The sequence below is a fragment of the Ciona intestinalis genome, chromosome 7, assembly GCF_000224145.3.
Source record: "Ciona intestinalis chromosome 7, KH, whole genome shotgun sequence".
Taxonomy (NCBI): domain Eukaryota; kingdom Metazoa; phylum Chordata; class Ascidiacea; order Phlebobranchia; family Cionidae; genus Ciona; species Ciona intestinalis.
The window spans coordinates 5,205,612-5,223,532 of record NC_020172.2 but is presented as its reverse complement, the minus strand read 5'-3'; the positions used below and the strand labels follow the sequence as shown (position 1 = coordinate 5,223,532).

Below are 17,921 nucleotides of genomic sequence, written 5' to 3'. Positions count from 1 at the left end.
GAAATTAACCGAACTTTTTCCTAAAAAAAAATTGTTTTTATTGAAAAAAATGTAGTTTTGTAGATTTGGCTGGCTAGAAAACCCAGCTTAAATGAAATACAAATAAATTTTATTCACTTTTCACATTTAATATAAAGTTGCTAACATTGGCCAACCATACATGACACACAACACAAACATCTTTCTTTCAGTTTCTTCAGTTGCCTTCTTCCTTTTCTATTTCAGTTCTTTTATTTATTTTTAGTTGTTTTATTAATTTTTAGTTTTATTTTAGTTTAGTTTTAGTTCTAGCTCCACTAAACCAGGAACTTAAACCTGCTGGGTCATGCAGGGACACTGTAGTGACACAGTTACAGATGGTGCAAGACACCAATGCTATCTTGGAGCAATGGCGGTCACATTATGAGCGGGAAATCGTTCATCTGCAACTTGCTAAAGTGGAAAACGAGGGCTCTAACAAGCAGAAAGTTTCCGAGAAAAACGAACAGATATCGGCCGTGAGTTATGGCTCTATAGCGACGCTTTGTGGCTGGATTGGACCCGTAGTCGCATGTGTAGTGTAGATTGTGTGATGCCCAAACTTATGTGGGGGTAATGGTGCATGGTGTATAGGCGCCAAACCTGGGGTGGCAGGGTGGCCAGGAATACCTTAAAAATATCTGCACTGCATTTTCCAAAATCCCAGGTAATGTATGGTCATTTCCTTGATATTGGGGTAATAGGCCAACTTAAATCCCAGGTCCCCAATGTTCCTTGTCATAAAAGATTTCTTGAAAAGTCCTTGTACCAGTACCACAGTTTGGGTAGCACTTTGTAGAACGCATGATGTTATGAAATGTAGTAATTCTGCTTTTGTGACACTTCTAATTAACTTAAACCGCCTTATAAAGTTGTGCCATGAAATAACACAAGATTCCATATTGATATGTAAGTTGAGATTATGTAATGGACCAACTCTGGTATAAATCTTAGATTTCTCACTGTAGAATCGCCCATATAGAATAGAAAGGTTGTTATTTACTACTGTATTCTATATGGGTGAGGTTTAACAGTGAGGCACGCCATGGAACCTGAGATTACGGCCAGAGTTGGTTCATTACCCCAACATTGTATATGCACATTCTATTCTATATGGGTAAGGTCCTACAGTGAGGCATACCATGGGACCTGGGATTTAGGCCAGAGTTGGTCCATTACCCCAACATTGTATATGCACATTCTGTTATATATGGGTGAGGTCCTCCAGTGAGACATGCCATGGAACCTGAGATTTAGGCCAGAGTTGGCCCATTACCCCAACACCCAGGGTGCTACAACCCATCATTAAAATGAAGCAATGTCTGTTACTTTATATTACTAAATTGCACAAATAGAGATTAATAATAACTGCACTGCATATGTAGCCCACTCTTATCTAACAAACACTAATGCTAATCCTATTTAACTCATATAGTTACCTAATGTTTTAGATATAGCTTCGTTAATATAAGTTTTTAAAACAAAATATTGTTTTAATGTTGATCTATGTTATTGTTCGTTTTAATTATATATAATGTACCAAAAATATGTTTAATTTTTTAATTTTTTTGTTTATTTTTGAGTTCTTAATTTAATTTTTAGGTTCGAGTTTTTAATTTTTAGTTTTTGTTTAATTTAAAATTTTAGTTTGTTTTTGGTTTTGTGCTTGTTTTCTGTTGTTAATTCCTGCTTGTCCTTTTATCTGTTGTAGTTGCTTGTTACTAACTTTCCTTTTGCATGAAACAACACACTTGTTGTGTATGGGGAATCATAACAACATAAAAGAATCATAACAAAAAAATAAAAAATGTAAAAATCTAAAAAAAATTGTCAAAAATCTAAAAAAAAAATTGTAAAAATCTTTAAAAAATGGTAAAATCTAAATTTTAAAATGTTTGGTTTTTATTTTATGTTTCTTTCCCCCAAACACAACAATTCACACACAACAATACTACTTAAACTAATTGAATAATTATTGTTTGTGTTTTATTACATACAACTCCCAATAAGCCAAAACAATAATTTAAAACTTCTACCAAAGGACGAAAGATATATAAAATCGAAAAATTAAAAAAATGGCCAAAAAAATGCATGTTTTGTGTGGTATTGAATTTATATTATTTCCATGTTTTAACCTGCTATATCTATGGCAGCTTGAAGAGAAGGCAAGTAACTTGGAAAGCCAGATGGAGGAAATGAAGAAAGAGAAAGAAGGGTGGATGAAAAAGGTGGATGCAGCTAATGAAGGTAAAGGAGCTGTTTTAATGGTTTATATAGAGCGTTTATAGGGTTTTGTGGGGATTATGGGTTACGGATGTATTAGTTGTTTCCATATATCATATGAATAAAGTTTGGGGTTTTAGATGAAAAAGGTGGATGCAGCTAATAAAGGTTCAAAGATTGTGTTTGGTTGGCTGAGTTTTATTTTTATTTGTTATAGGTATTAGGGGATTCATTATTTCCCCTGCAGCAAGTTTAATAAGGTTGTGGGTCATTCTGCAGGGTTTTGGGTTTACCAAGTCCAAGACTGCGCCTACGAATATCAGTATCTTGTAACAAAAAATGTGATTTGTTTTATAAACGTAAAAAAAAACCTAATTTTGTAAGTTTAAAGTTTAACAAAAACATTTCGTTTCTCCATATTATCTTAAAACTTCCATTTTGTTTCCAGAAATCGAGAATTTGAAACAGACCTCAGGGGAAGTAGCGGCGTTAAAAGCATCGTATGAAAAGACATTGAATCAAGAAAAGATGTTGAAAATGCAAGCTGTCAATAAACTTGCTGAGATCATGAATAGGAAGCAAAACACAACCAAAGACAGAGGCAAAAAGGTGGGTTGTGTGGGCCGTATGTGTTGTAGTAATACTTAGAATTTTAGTTGGATATTTTATTATAAAACTGTAGCAGTTACATTGTGGTTTATTGCGAGCCTAAAACTAAGAGGGAAATGAACACGAGACGAGGTATTAATACGGTAGATAAACGTAAGAAAAAGGCACCCGTGTACGCTGGGACGCACACACACGTGACTGGCTGCCACCAAACTATGGTTCTATCAATGACTGTCTCTTCAGCAGTCTTAAAAAATTTTTGGATCCCTTTCCCACCCATGTTATCAGTTGTAACATTTATATTAGCTTCAACAGCACCTTTGTACAAATTATACAAACTGTTTTATTTTGACCTATTTATGCCCTATATATAAATTCCATCCTCCACTCTATGCATCAGTTGATATAAAATTTATTCTGCATCTTATAATACATTTAACCCAAACGGTACTTTTTACAAAAAATTAGACCAACTATCAACTATTGACCAATCTTTACCACTTTTTTTAATATAGCTTACTTAACTTAGACCCAATTGTTTCTTCAATCCGATCTATGCTACTTATTTATGCAATCTTCCACCACCAGGTATCGGTTGATGCTCTGAGGAAGAAAGAAAAAGAATGTCGAAGGTTGTTACAAGAGTTGCAACAAGAGAAGCAGAAGATCGGGTCGATCACGCTCAAGTTTCAACAAGATTTGGATGATTTACATGCTGTGAGTGTTTGACAGTGAGCATGAGGTGTATGAATACACCGTGTGTGTCTGATGTATAAGAAGACACCCGTGTTATAACTCGACAGTGAGCATGAGGTGTATAAATACACAATGTGTGTCTGGTGTATAAGAAGACACCCATGTTATAACTCGACAGTGAGCATGAGGTGTATAAATACACAATGTGTGTCTGGTGTATAAGAAGACACCCATGTTATAACTCGACAGTGAGCATGAGGTGTATGAATACACCATGTGTGTCTGGTGTATAAGAAGACACCCATGTTATAACTTGACAGTGAGCATGAGGTGTATGAATACATCATGTGTGTCTGGTGTATAAGAAGACACCCATGTTATAACTCGACAGTGAGCATGAGGTGTATGAATACACCATGTGTGTCTGGTGTATAAGAAGACACCCATGTTATAACTCGACAGTGAGCATGAGGTGTATGAATACACCATGTGTGTCTGGTGTATAAGAAGACACCCATGTTATAACTCGACAGTGAGCATGAGGTGTATGAATACACCATGTGTGTCTGGTGTATAAGAAGACACCCATGTTATAACTTGACAGTGAGCATAAGGTGTATGAATACACCATGTGTGTCTGGTGTATAAGAAGACACCCATGTTATAACTTGACAGTGAGCATGAGGTGTATGAATACACCATGTGTGTCTGGTGTATAAGAAGACACCCATGTTATAACTTGACAGTGAGCATGAGGTGTATGAATACACCATGTGTGTCTGGTGTATAAGAAGACACCCATGTTATAACTCGACAGTGAGCATGAGGTGTATGAATACACCATGTGTGTCTGGTGTATAAGAAGACACCCATGTTATAACTTGACAGTGAGCATAAGGTGTATGAATACACCATGTGTGTCTGGTGTATAAGAAGACACCCATGTTATAACTTGACAGTGAGCATGAGGTGTATGAATACACCATGTGTGTCTGGTGTATAAGAAGACACGCATGTTATAACTCGACAGTGAGCGTAAGGTGTACACCATGTAATGTCTCGACAGCAAGAGAAGGTACACCCATGTTATAACTCGACAGCGAGCATAAGGTAACACCTCCACATTACAGTCACTAGCAGAGGAGAGCGCTCGGTGCACCGAGTTGCAGATGATGGTCGATAGTAAAGACGCCGATATCGAGGTTCTGCACAACCAATACCAGAACGCCACACCTTCAATGGATGCTGTTAGCTTGTATAGTGATGGTGACGAAAATGCTCATGGGGGTGAGTGTGTATTGCATTATATTATTGTATGTATATATCCTTATATTAATAAATGCCTCACTGAAGATCTTTAAATGCCCCTATTATGTGCCATGTCAGTTTACTGCTTCGGTGAGCAGAACAGAAAGCTTCCCAAACTTTTTCTACTTGCGACCAGAGTAGTTTTTATTCTCCTAAAAATCTTAAAATGTTGTGCGACCCCAATAACTAATAGTATAATACATTGAGTACTTTGTATAAAATGGGTATATTCTGGGTGACCTCTGAAGTTTTATTAAAATTTGCATTATTGTCTTCAATAAGGTCTAGAAGGTAACACCCTGTAGTAAAAATTCTCCAATATAAACACATCCCTTCAATCCACAGACATGACGGTAACAGGCTGGCTTTCCATTCCCAACAAAACCAATATTAAGAGACATGGCTATTGGAAGAAGCAATACGTCGTTGTCAGCAAGAGGAAAATTCTCTTTTATGATTCCGAGCAAGATAAAGAGGAGTCAAACCCTTGTATGGTCATTGCTCTCGAGTAAGTTTTTTGTTGAAGTTGTATTGAAAATGTGTTGGAAAACATTGAAAAAATGTAAGGTAGAAAATGTAATGAATATAATATGACATATGTATACCAAGTCTAGTACTATGGCTCATTAAATGGGTGCTTATGTAACTTAATGTTATGTAACTTACTTTATCCTCGCGTGGCCGGTAAACGACAGTCGTTATAACACGGGTTTAACACCAGTTACCATGTATGTTTAACTAAAAGAATACCGGGTTCAATGTTCGATTCTGATAGGTGTATGCGTCCTTGGGTAATACATTTAGTTGCAGTTGCTCCCAACCCAGTGGTTACAACTAATCGAATGTAGCATCCTGGGTGTTGGGCGACTTTTTTATTGATAAAGCAGCGTATCATGTGTGTTTTATTACTTATAAAAAACATTATATGTGCACTCATAGAAACATGATATTTAAACTCATAAAAACAATATATTTTCAGAAAATTATTCCATGTGCGACCTGTTACTCAAGCTGAAGCAATGAGAGCTAAACCTGCGGAGATTCCACTCATTTTCCAGGTTTGGTTATTTATTGGATGAAATATAACATGTGTGTTTGGTGTACATTCATGACATTCATTGTAAAACAATGCTTATTGCTTGTTATTTAGTTGATACCTCATGTGTGTCTTGTGTATAAGATGTCACACATTGCAAACCAATGCTTAATGGTTGTTATTGGTTTACATTTTATATGTGTTTTGTGTACAAGAATACACATTGTAAAGCCCCTACCATCCAACACCATAGCATAGTGGTTAGTGCCCCTGCCTCTTGCCAATAGGATACGCCGCACCATTGTGAGTTTATGTATCCTTGGGCAAGATACTTAATGGCAACTCATGTATATTATATGGTAACTCGTAAGCAGGCACACAGTGTTGAAAAAGAACACCATTGTTATGACTGTTATTGCCTCGGAAACAAGTTACACTACAGGTGTTTTGTAATACAACAATATCCTCTAATTTAGTTACTATAGCTAACAAGGGCGTAATTGTACATTACAATACATGTGAGGATAAATAAATAGTTACATACCAATATACAATACAACAATATCCCCGCTTTAGTTACTGTACGCCAACGAGGGTGTTAGTGTCCGCGACCCAGAACAACCGATAGCAGAAACATCTGATCACACGAAACACTCAGCTGGTCGTATCAGCCACAAAGGCCATACCTTCATCCCTATTATGTTCCACCTACCAACTAATTGTGAAGTCTGCCCTAAACCACTATGGCATATGTTTAAATCACCTCCAGCTATTGAATGCCAGAGTAAGTGCTGTATTATGTTGATATGGTGTATGTATAATGCATAGGCTATACAATGCTAAGTGTGTATGGTGTATTAGATTATAGTATGCTCTAAATTGAAACTTATTTTAAACTGATTTTAGAACTTATATGCTTTCAGTTTTTTTATACAGATTTATAAATGTAAAGCTGTACAATAAGCGTGTATGATGTATCAGGTTGTACTTTGTTGTAAATTACATATTTTTGAAATATTTTAGTACAAGTTTAAACATGCTTTTTTAGCATTAGTTAGTATTTTGTTATTTTCACCAATGTTTATGTACATTAGATTAGTGAGGCTTGTTCTTTTTATAAACATATTATGTATGGTAACAACAGAATACAACTTAACCTATATAAACACCTGTGAAAAGTGGTGCAACCAATTCAAGGTTATTGTTTTGTTGACACTTTGTAAAACTAGCTGTCAAAAATACTAAAGTGTCAGTCAAAACTTAACTTATATAAACACCTGTGAAAAGTGGTGCAACCAATTCAATGTTGTTGTTATATAATCAACTAACACTACCTCCCACACAGGGTGCCGGGGTAAATTCCACAAAGAACATTTAGAAACAAACCTTATAGCCCCCTGTAAAGGTAATATATGATATATCTATGAATTAGGCACAATATATGATATATCTATGAATTAGGCACAATATATGATATATCTATGAATTAAGCACAATATATGATATATCTATGAATTAGGCACAATATATGATATATCTATGAATTGGGCACAATATATGATATATCTATAAATTAGGCACAATATATGATATATCTATGAATTGGGCACAATATATGATATATCTATGAATTAGGCACAATATATGATATATCTATGAATTAGGCACAATATATGATATATCTATGAATTGGGCACAACATATGATATATCTATGAATTAGGCACAATATATGATATATCTATGAATTGGGCACAATATATGATATATCTATGAATTAGGCACAATATATGATATATCTATGAATTGGGCACAATATATGATATATCTATGAATTGGGCACAATATATGATATATCTATGAATTAGGCACAATATATGATATATCTATGAATTAGGCACAATATATGATATATCTATGAATTGGGCACAATATATGATATATCTATGAATTGGGCACAATATATGATATATCTATGAATTGGGCACAATATATGATATATCTATGAATTGGGCTTTAAAATTAAGGAAAGCTATAGCTGCCAGCCTGCCACAAAGTTTCCCTATAGTAAATGTACTATATAATATTACTATAATCCTGAATCTGTTTTATATGATATCTATGCATCTTTATATAAAATGTGCATTTTATACAAAGTTCATTCATTTTTGTGTAATATTTGTAAACCTTTTTCAATATATATTATTTTATACATTATTTAAAGATCTTAAACCTGTATATGATATCTATGATTTTTAACAACAACATTATATGATGTTTATGAATTTTCCATAGTAAACTTTGACGGGAACGCTGCAAAGGATCTTTTATTAAAAGCAACTTCATCGGAAGACCAGAAAAAGTGGGTGAGCCAACTCGCACGGAAAATCCCCAAAACCCCTCCAGCTCCAGTCGATACATTTGGTGGAAGGTGATATGTTGTTTCTATGTTTGAAATGTTGTTTCCATGTTTGATACAACGTTACCAACCCTCATTATATAACATATGTATAATAAAGCATATATTTTATACATGAACCACATTATACTTGTACTTTAGATCTTCTGAACTTTTGTAATGGGGTGTCGTTCACCCTAAAAAGATGGTAAAAAGTCAGTGAGCACAATTCTTGCTGTTACAGCAAACTACAAGTATAATATGCCCAACAGCAACAGTATATATTACATATACAGTACCAGAACATAAGTATAACCATTATATATATTGATAGGAATTCCCCGCGTGTGTCATCGGGTCGTTACAACGCAACGTCTCGTAAATCGAGCAGTAGGGGACCTGCTGATAGAGTGCAGAAGGCCAATGCTGATAAAAGGTGACTTTATGTTGTATTTAAAAAAATGGGTGTTGTGTGTTTATAGGTGTAGGTATGAGATTCCAAATATAATGCATTACGATGGTTAGCCAATGCTGACAAAAGTAAGGTTATGTCGTATAAGGAAGTGGGTAGTGGGGTAAAAAGTAAGAGGCAAGGGGTAGGGGGGTTTGACTAGAGGTAAAAATTGAATCCTGTATTAAATCCTGTAGTAATAGGGGTTAGTTTGGTGGATGAAGCAGGTAAAGGGCAATTTAGAGGTGGCTGTACACAGTATCTGGAATTCGTCCGTTTTGTCTGTTTTGTCCGGATTTCGCTGCCTTAGCAGGCGAATTCGCACGCTGGATACTGTGTACAGCCACCTTTAGAAGTGTTTTTTTCTGAGTTTGTGGTAAAAAACGTTTTCTAATAGAGGTATATAAATACTTGGGTTATACTTGTGTGTGGATATCTACAAGTTACTGTTTAAACTAAATGTCTATTTTTAAAAAGTTCGTTTAGTATCTGACGAATTAAAATTTCAACTAAATTTGCTTGATTTTAGTTTTAAATATACCACCATAGATATAATATAAGTAGTGTACAATAATAGAAATCACAAGTTTCGTTTCAAATTTGATTCCTTGATTTGTTCTCACCTCATTTGCATATTTGTAAGATTGCGAAATCCAATCGTAGCATAAAATCTTTTTTTTGTTCCTTTTTTGTGTTTGTTTGCTATTTTTCTGATTGTTTGTGATTTGTAGTTTGTTTGCAGTTGTTACTACTGTGTATCTTCATGTTGGGACCATATCATTTATATTGGGACCATGGAATTCGCTTTACTGAATTTTGAACATACTTTGGTTTATCAAATGTCATATTTATACTTTTTTATATTTTTTTCACTTACTTCACCGGGGTTTGTACCCTGTACACCCTCTGGTTCACCCATCTTGTTCGTTCTATGCTTACCCCCATGTATATCTTTCACTGTTGCCAGCAGACATATATCTTATATATATTAACTCCCTCGGTATAAAAAGTTATCTTTATTTTAATGTTTCGCGAGCTGTTTGACAAGGCATAAGAGACAAAACGTTGGTTCTATGTTTTTACAGTAGAGGAAAAATTTATGTTTCTAATTTTACCAGAGGACCAATTTCTATACAAATTCAATGTTTTTGCTGTAATAGGCTAACTCTGGTTTACATCAATTATGTTGTTTTATTTATTCATTGTCCAACATAATACCACCATTCATTACTTAACATTAGCAACTGTGATGTCATCAATCGCTTATCGTTTCTTCATTTTAATCGCAATCAAGTGTTCCAGATTTGTAGTGACTTAATAATGAGCATTGTTGTGTTAATTTACCCTTTGTTTAATCACATTGCCATTATTATGATTTAATTTCAAGTTTGAAAAATTATTTTAATTCAAAATCAATTTTTGTATTGCTAATAATTTGTTGATCATGTCATTTATTGTGATGTCATATATTGATGATGTCGCTCATTGATGATGTCGTACATTGATGATGTCATACATTGATGATGTCACTATCATACATTACAACACCTAAACAACACCCTAAAACTATGCAAATATAAACGTGAATTATTTTAAGGGAAATCTGCCCCCAGACACCCCTGTTATCAATGCCTGCCCAATGATTACTTGAGTGAATTTAACTTGATTTTGCATTTTATTTCAAATAATTTGATTTTAAAATTTGATTATAGAAATTAATAATTTGCATGTGTTTTAAATTTATACTAAATGATTGTCAGTTTCAAAATAATTAATTTAGGTTTCAATAAAATTCTATGAATTAGAGGTAATTATGTGAATTTTTTATAAAGTATTTGATTTTTGGTAAATTTTATAAATAAAAAAAAAATAATTTTGGAATTTATTCATTATGTTCTGAATTTATATTGTATTTCTTTAAAAATATACACTAATTTTTGATAATTATTTAAAATTCCATTAGGCCACAATGTTTGATAGTTTTTATTAAAAAACAATTTTTGAATTTTTTTCCACATTTCTGTGGAAATTATTCATTATTCATTATATTCCGTAATTATTTTGTATTTCTATGTTTTAATCACGGAAACAGAGACAGCTCACCAGGTGACTTTGAAGACATCGAGACTCTTAATATCCCTGAGAGTGAGAGCTTAGAAGCAACCATGGCACCTTATTTATTGGGGGGTCCTTCCCCTGCTGTGTCGATGGACCAACTTAACATGCTACCATGGTCACCACAGTGCGAGGCCCCATCCTACGCTACATTAAGGAGAAATTCTTCCGGGAAGGCCAATCTTTCTGAGAAGCTGAAAACGCGAACCAAGAGCCAGAAGTCGCCGATTTTTTCGCTCCGTTCGAAAGAAAAGAAACCGAAAAAGTCATTAAGTCCCCACAATGGGTCTGAGACAATTTCTGGCCGCCACTCGGGGTCAAGAAAGAGCATAACTACGTTGCTACGACGATCGGAAAGCAGTCGTCCGCGAGCTGATTCAAACCAACCAGACAATATTGAATAAATAGAATAATTGACGTCATTGTATATTATGCTGCCGCTGACAGTGTTGTAAGTTTGCAAGATATTCTGGCAAACCAGGAACAGTGGTAGCTTGCCTGTAGCTCAATGGATACAAGTTAAACTTGCCATCTTTACGAGTTTATGTTCTTGGACAAGATGACAATATCTTGATGCTCTTGATGCTGCATGGCAGACGAAACATTGCCCCTTAAGATCACAACAAAAACAGTTACCAGAATATCTCTTTCACACTTATAACTAACCCTTGTTTAATACAATAACACAACAATGCAGATATTCATCTACAAATTTTACTTTTTTGGTTATCGGAACTCTCAAAAATTTTCAAATTGTCAATTATTAATAGTTCGGTATCCATCCTAAAGGGTTTTTTATTTGTTGTTTCTCCAAAATTTTTCATTTTTTCGGAAAAATCTCAAATTTGAAACGAAACTTGTAAATTGCCCCATTGTTACATCATTGAAACCATTGTTTGTTCCACAGTTAACGATTTGTTGCCACTGAAGACGCATTGTGAGCTAACATGTGCATAGTAACCATCGAAATCTGCTGACTCAGCAAATTTTAATTGCACGGTCGTCACGCATGACAGAACCGGCGGATTATGACATCACAAATGTTTAATTGATCGGTAGTTTCGGGTAAAACGTCGAAATTTTGGGTCCGATTCAAGTTACCCTCCGTACGTGCCTTGTTACTCCCAACCAAATGTTCCATACAGTTAAAGTTTCATGGAAATAACATTTCAACTTTCTTGCCTTAATCAAATCTTATTCTCAATGCTGATTGGCCCTTTTCCCTAACTCAGCGATCCTATTGGTTAATTTTTTTCAGGCAGTATTTTATTAAAATGCAGCGAACTAATTGGGTAATTTTACCCGAGACGTTGCGTTTTATTTTTACGCCGAAAAGCGACTTTTTTCGCCATATATAGTACCTATGTTTTAACAGCATTATTCTACAACATTTTTGTTGTCTATTAAGTCACAATGGGTTTATTGTTTAAGCATAATGACCATTGGAGTGCTATATATTGTGTTTTAACTAATTCAAAATCAGACTGGTCATTTTCCGTAATTTTTTCAAAACCCTAATTTAAATTTGACGCTCACATAAACATCTTATATCAAACCTAAAACTCAAAACATTGTTTCAATTATCAAATATTCGAAAATTTGCAAAATTTTATTTTTTTGAAAATCTGCCAATACTCATAGAAATATTATTTTACCGCTTCACATAGATATCTTATAACTCCACCATCTTGGCCACTGTCAGTATCGCTGGTCACTCCCCAAATAATTACTGCTGGCAATCGATCTTACATTGTGATTATTTCGTACTCGTGTTAGGGGATTCCCCCACGACTGCCTTACCCTCTATGACGCAATAGAGGAAACTATATCGTCATAACAACGCCTTTGTGCCTCCTATTGTATAACATAATAATATTATAAGTGATTCAAAGTTTTTCCCAATAAGCAGATGATGATTCTCGTTTTTCGCATGTATCAATTCCGGGGAATACCCCATTGCCTACTATTGTTGGCCCAAAGTGACGTTTATGTGACCAACCAATAAAGCTATGTGAAAATAATTATGGATTCTTTTACTTGCTTATGTTTTTTATTATTTCTGTGTATGTTGGGGCAGTTGATATTCTATCTCTATGTGTCTATAAACTGTCTCACTGGGGTGTAAATGGTCAGCCACTAGGGGTGTCTCACTGATTCAAGTGTAACATTTATAAGAGCTTGTACATCATAAGAGTTAGAGAAGGACCTTAGGTAAGATATGAAGACTTACTACTCAGTATGTAGAGCAGTACTTCGGTTGTATTATCTGTTAATATTGTTGTTATTAGGCATATGTACCTTTATGTATCTTACAATAACAGATGAATATATGTAACTTACTTTATCCTCGCGTGGCCGGAAAACGACAGCCGTTATAACACGGGTTTATCTCCTCGTGCCAGCCTACGAGTTACCATGTATGTTACTTTGTGGGTGATTATTTTTTTTTGTATGGCTGATAATTTGGACAACCCATTAGTAACCACTGGGTTGGAGCAATTGCCATTAAGTTTGTTGCCCAAGGACACATACGCCCACAATGGTAGCAACGTCGAGCCCTGAACCCATTACCTCTGGGTTAAAAGAAAGGCGCGCTAACCACTTTTTTTCCAATATATATTATGTATGGTATGAACACCAGAATAACTGTCTACCTTAAACAGCTGCTGCTGTTGTTAGTTTCTGCTTTAAATATAGTATAATGGGAAATTTGGGAGCGTTGCTGTGTCTGTATTATTGGATGGGTTTATGAATATATGATAAGGTAAGAGTAAATGACTTCGCTATGACTTTCCCATTTTGTTGAATTTGAGTAAACGTGAATTACTTCCTAGTGAACAGCGGTTACAGAAAAAGACTAATTTCAAATTAATTTATTACGGAGACCTGCTGTAAGTGTTCATACTCATAATAATACTTTAACCCTTTTTAAATACAAAAGAAGTCCACTTTATTTCATTTATACACGAGCCTCATCACAACATAGAATTATAACATCAGTTATTATATCTATGCCAAATAGAAATCCAATACTATTTGCAAAATATTTCACGTCAATTCTCCGCAATCTGATATTGTGACTTTTTGCCGAGGTTTCCCGTCCTTTGAACCTATTGCCTGTGACATAGAAATGTTATATCATTATTATTACACTTGCTCTGTAAACTTCCACATTGTATATTGGTAGCAGCAGTAAGTCTCTAGTGTTTTTCATGACAAAGGTTTGCCTAATTATGTTTTTATTTAAATTTTATCATCTTGTAAATGGGTTGCCGTATTTATGAAGAATACCTATACAATAACTATTAAGGGTAATATGACAACTCTGGCCTGAATCTAAGGTCTACCATACCTCCTAAAGAACTCCACCCATATGTTTATAATGGTCCAACTCAGATCAGAGCTTACCCACATAAAACAATACAATCAAATTTACCTCCATTTTCTTAATAACTTCGAACCCCTCCCTTACATGACCGAACACAACATGTTTGTCGTTTAACCAATCTGTTTTCTCGGTGGTTACGAAGAACTGGGACCCGTTGGTGTTGGGACCCGAGTTTGCCATCGAAAGGGTGCCTGTTGTGGGTCAGTGGTTACATAAATATCATATAAGTTGTAATATATATTTATTTTATGATTAATAAGACATAGGGAGGGGAAAAAAGGGACACCTTTAGCACATAATATCCAAATATCCTGATTGAAACAATTAACAACGAATTATGGGAGTCGTAAGGATATAGTTTTATAATTCTTTGACATTTCTTTGTTTATTACCAAATGGGACGAGAAAATAGAATAAAAAGGAGTCCCATCTTCCCCCACCCTACTATATACATAAAAAAAAACGTTGTGGTACTTTATATACACACCACTAACCTGGTCCTGTATGTTTTAACTTAAAGTTTTCATCGGCAAACTTTCCTCCATATATTGACTTCCCACCTGTCCCATTATGTTGCGTGAAGTCCCCACCCTGTGTGTAATATTATAGTAGGCTAGTTGGGTGTAACTTATTATCCTCACGGGGCAACAACAGTCCTTATAGCACGAGTGTTCTGTTTCATACACCTCATTCCCACTTATGAGTTATTGTGTATGTAACTTTGTGCCTCAGTTTTTATTAAGGTATGGGTGACATTTTAGACAACTCGTAAAGAACATTTGTCAATTGACACCACTTCTGCCCTAGATTATAACACGAGTGTTCTGTTTCATGCACATGGCTGCTTTTGAGTTTCTACATACGTAACTTTGTGGGTCATTATTTTTATTTTTTGTCTTTTTGAAAGGTTTGGGCGACATTTTAGACAATTGTCATTAGGTGTCTACCCAAAGCACACTTAAGCCAACAATGGTAGCAGTGACAAACCTTGAACCCATAAACTCAGAGCTAGAATCCTGCAACCTACCAATTATGGGGTGGTGTTGTTTAGTTTACACACTTCATAATCACAAGAACTCACCTGGCACATAAATTGCGGAATAATACGGTGAAAGGTACTTCCCCTATACCCAAACCCCTTTTCATGAGTACATAGACATCTAAAGTTTTCTGAAAATTGTTGTTTTTACATTTATAAAATTTTATAAAAAGTATATGTATATATATATACAACTGGAATAAGGGTTAAATTTAGTGTCAAAAAGCTTTAATGAATATATATTATACTATATAATTTTTTTAAACAAACAGTGTCAGATAATTACCTGCAGTCTTAGGAACAACATCAGCTCTTAATTCCATCAATAATCGACCTGTGTATTGACCGCCAATCCTTATATCGAAGAATACCTGGGTTAACAATGTAAGGGGGTTATATATTGATTGAGATCCACGCTGGGTGTTGGGGCAAAACACTTAGATAATTGCTCGCAATATTCTTTTATGAGTTGTTTAAATTATCAGCCATACATGAAACATTCGATGGCACAAGGTGTATAAAATAGGACGCTTGTGTTTTAATTAGTCATTGCCCCACCACATAAATCACATTTATTCATATGAGCTAACACTGAGTAAACCCCCTATTCTGTAACAAGCACCTCACCCATATAGAATATAACAACAACATCTCCCACCTTGGGATTCTTTACTTTTTCTTTCTCAACCACTTCGCTCCCTTCCTCCGTCTTCCCTCCTTCTTCCTCGTTTTCCTTCATCGCGTATTTCTTCAACCAATCCTCATCCGCCCACACTAGAGAGGTTTAAATGAAAAATATGTAAATAATTTTTGCGACAATTTATATACGAGTAAATGTAACTTATTTATCCTCACATGGAATCGCAACGAAAGTCGTTATAACACGAATGTGTTTTGTTTCATACACCTCGTGGTCGCTTAGGAGTTACCACATGCAACTTTGGGGGTGATTATTTATCTGTATGGCTGATAATTTGGTCCTTAGGTGTCTCGCTGAAGAATGTACAAGCCCACAATGGTGGCATCAACAAGCCTGAACCCATATCTTCTTGGCAAGCTCCTACAACCATTATAACACAAAGTTATTGTCAACACCACTAACCTGGTCTATGGTGAAGCCCATCTTTATTTGAAAACATTGGTTTTGCAATATTTACTCGGATCGTGCGTCCAAAGATTTCGGATTCGTTCTAAAATCAAGAACGTTAGTTTAAACATTTTATGGGAAACGTAAAGTTTGTCTCCTTACTTCTACTTCTTACCATATTATCAATGGCAGCTTTGGCATCTTCAGCAAGTTCAAATTCTATGAAATAACAGCAAAAAGTCAATTAAACGTCAAATTGGATAGGTTCTTTATAAAGTAAAGAGTGCCACTCCCATGCCCACAGTGCTATTACAGTGTTTTGAGTTAAACAATAGGGATGTGCTGAAGTTGTAAAAGCTCGGGTTCGCCGAGCGTCGAGCTTCAACGAGAAGCTCGGCACGAGCCCGAGCCCGAGCACCTATGACGTCATTAAGGAGAAAGGCGTACGAGAACGCGTTCATATTCAGTCGAAAAGCGTCGCTAATTTAAATATTACAGAGCACGTGGTTTGCGGTTAAAAAGACGTCTCGTTTCGTAATTTCCAATAAAAATTATTTAATTAAAAAGTATTTATAACTTTTGCAGCCAGTGGTGCAACTAGCGCGTTCAAAAGGGGTCTGTCATACAGATAAAAAACAACGTTATCTCTAAAGCGAAATAAACGCTTTAGATATTGGTTTTATATTACATTATTTATACTTAATTAGAAACGTCTTTTTAATAAATGAAACATTGGTGCAAGTTTTACGCATGTCCATCGTGGATAATCTAACGATTATTTACATCATAATAACTTTAATAAACCATTACGATTGTTACATTACAAACGAGATTGTTATAAAACAATCGTGTTTTATTCGCTTCCAGTTTGTGTATAATTTTTGTTTCTGATGATTAGTTTAAATGCAGGTAAATCGCGATTATGTAAATTTTAATTGATACAAATATAAGAGCGAAGAGCGACGACATCAGTAAATGGGAACCAACAGAGATTGCAATATGATATTACATAGTATCGTCCCGGTCGAGCTTGGACAGAGGCCAAAAAACATCGTTTGATGGCACCGCACGAGAACCGGAGTTTCATTACGTCATTATTCACGAGAATAAGTTCACAACGATTGCTTCGTTTGTTAGGTGTAGAATGTATGCTACCGCATGCGTCTTCCTTTATACGCCGGCGCAGAGCGTAAAAATGTGACGCTCATACACGAGGTTTCGAACTTGTGGTTGGTTGGAAGTGGGAACATTCTTCCCGATTGTTATATTACGAAACGTCATAATTTATAGTTATGTTGTTATAGGACAAGTGACGTAACAATTAAATGAAACATGTTCCAATTCCCAGCGAAAGAAAGTAATATTGAATGCAACGCCTGTTTTAGCACTTACTGTCTGGGTGCGTGTTTGCGGAAATGGGGTCTGTCATTACAACAAAACAGCCCCCATGGTTGCAGCAGTTTATTATTTCATTATAAAAAAGTTTAAGAGTTATTAGTTTTTTATTTAAAATCAGATACAGGAACATTGCGCGCTCGTGTAATTTGACACCGG

The 17,921-nt window shown here is 35.2% G+C and overlaps 2 protein-coding genes across 4 annotated transcripts in view; one reads left to right on the top strand and one right to left on the bottom strand.

Annotated features, from left to right (window-relative positions):
- LOC100176906 (rho-associated protein kinase 2) overlaps positions 1-12,874 on the top strand; it is a 33,115-nt gene extending 20,241 nt beyond the window's left edge. Inside the window, exons 23-34 of one of the 3 annotated variants that reach the window (XM_026835288.1) lie at positions 332-497; positions 2,172-2,265; positions 2,690-2,850; positions 3,439-3,567; positions 4,677-4,833; positions 5,200-5,362; positions 5,834-5,912; positions 6,467-6,674; positions 7,236-7,295; positions 8,185-8,320; positions 8,622-8,723; positions 10,831-11,455. In XM_026835288.1, coding sequence (XP_026691089.1) covers positions 332-497; positions 2,172-2,265; positions 2,690-2,850; positions 3,439-3,567; positions 4,677-4,833; positions 5,200-5,362; positions 5,834-5,912; positions 6,467-6,674; positions 7,236-7,295; positions 8,185-8,320; positions 8,622-8,723; positions 10,831-11,257 — 1,882 coding nt within the window. In that variant the 3' untranslated portion in view covers positions 11,258-11,455. Of the gene's footprint in view, positions 1-331; positions 498-2,171; positions 2,266-2,689; positions 2,851-3,438; positions 3,568-4,676; positions 4,834-5,199; positions 5,363-5,833; positions 5,913-6,466; positions 6,675-7,235; positions 7,296-8,184; positions 8,321-8,621; positions 8,724-10,830; positions 11,456-11,760 lie in introns of those variants that run through there. The other 2 variants (XM_018812427.2, XM_026835287.1) reach the window with 2 other exon arrangements.
- A 904-nt stretch (positions 12,875-13,778) lies between these two features.
- On the bottom strand, positions 13,779-16,651 carry LOC113474384 (peptidyl-prolyl cis-trans isomerase-like). The gene is made up of 8 exons (XM_026835212.1): positions 16,543-16,651; positions 16,383-16,470; positions 15,939-16,054; positions 15,567-15,651; positions 15,323-15,411; positions 14,736-14,832; positions 14,290-14,432; positions 13,779-13,970 (listed from the first exon to the last, which is right to left on the bottom strand). Exons 1-8 carry the CDS (start codon positions 16,543-16,545, stop codon positions 13,902-13,904), a joined length of 690 nt encoding a protein of 229 aa, XP_026691013.1. The 5' UTR covers positions 16,546-16,651; the 3' UTR covers positions 13,779-13,901.
- Positions 16,652-17,921: the final 1,270 nt, after the last annotated feature.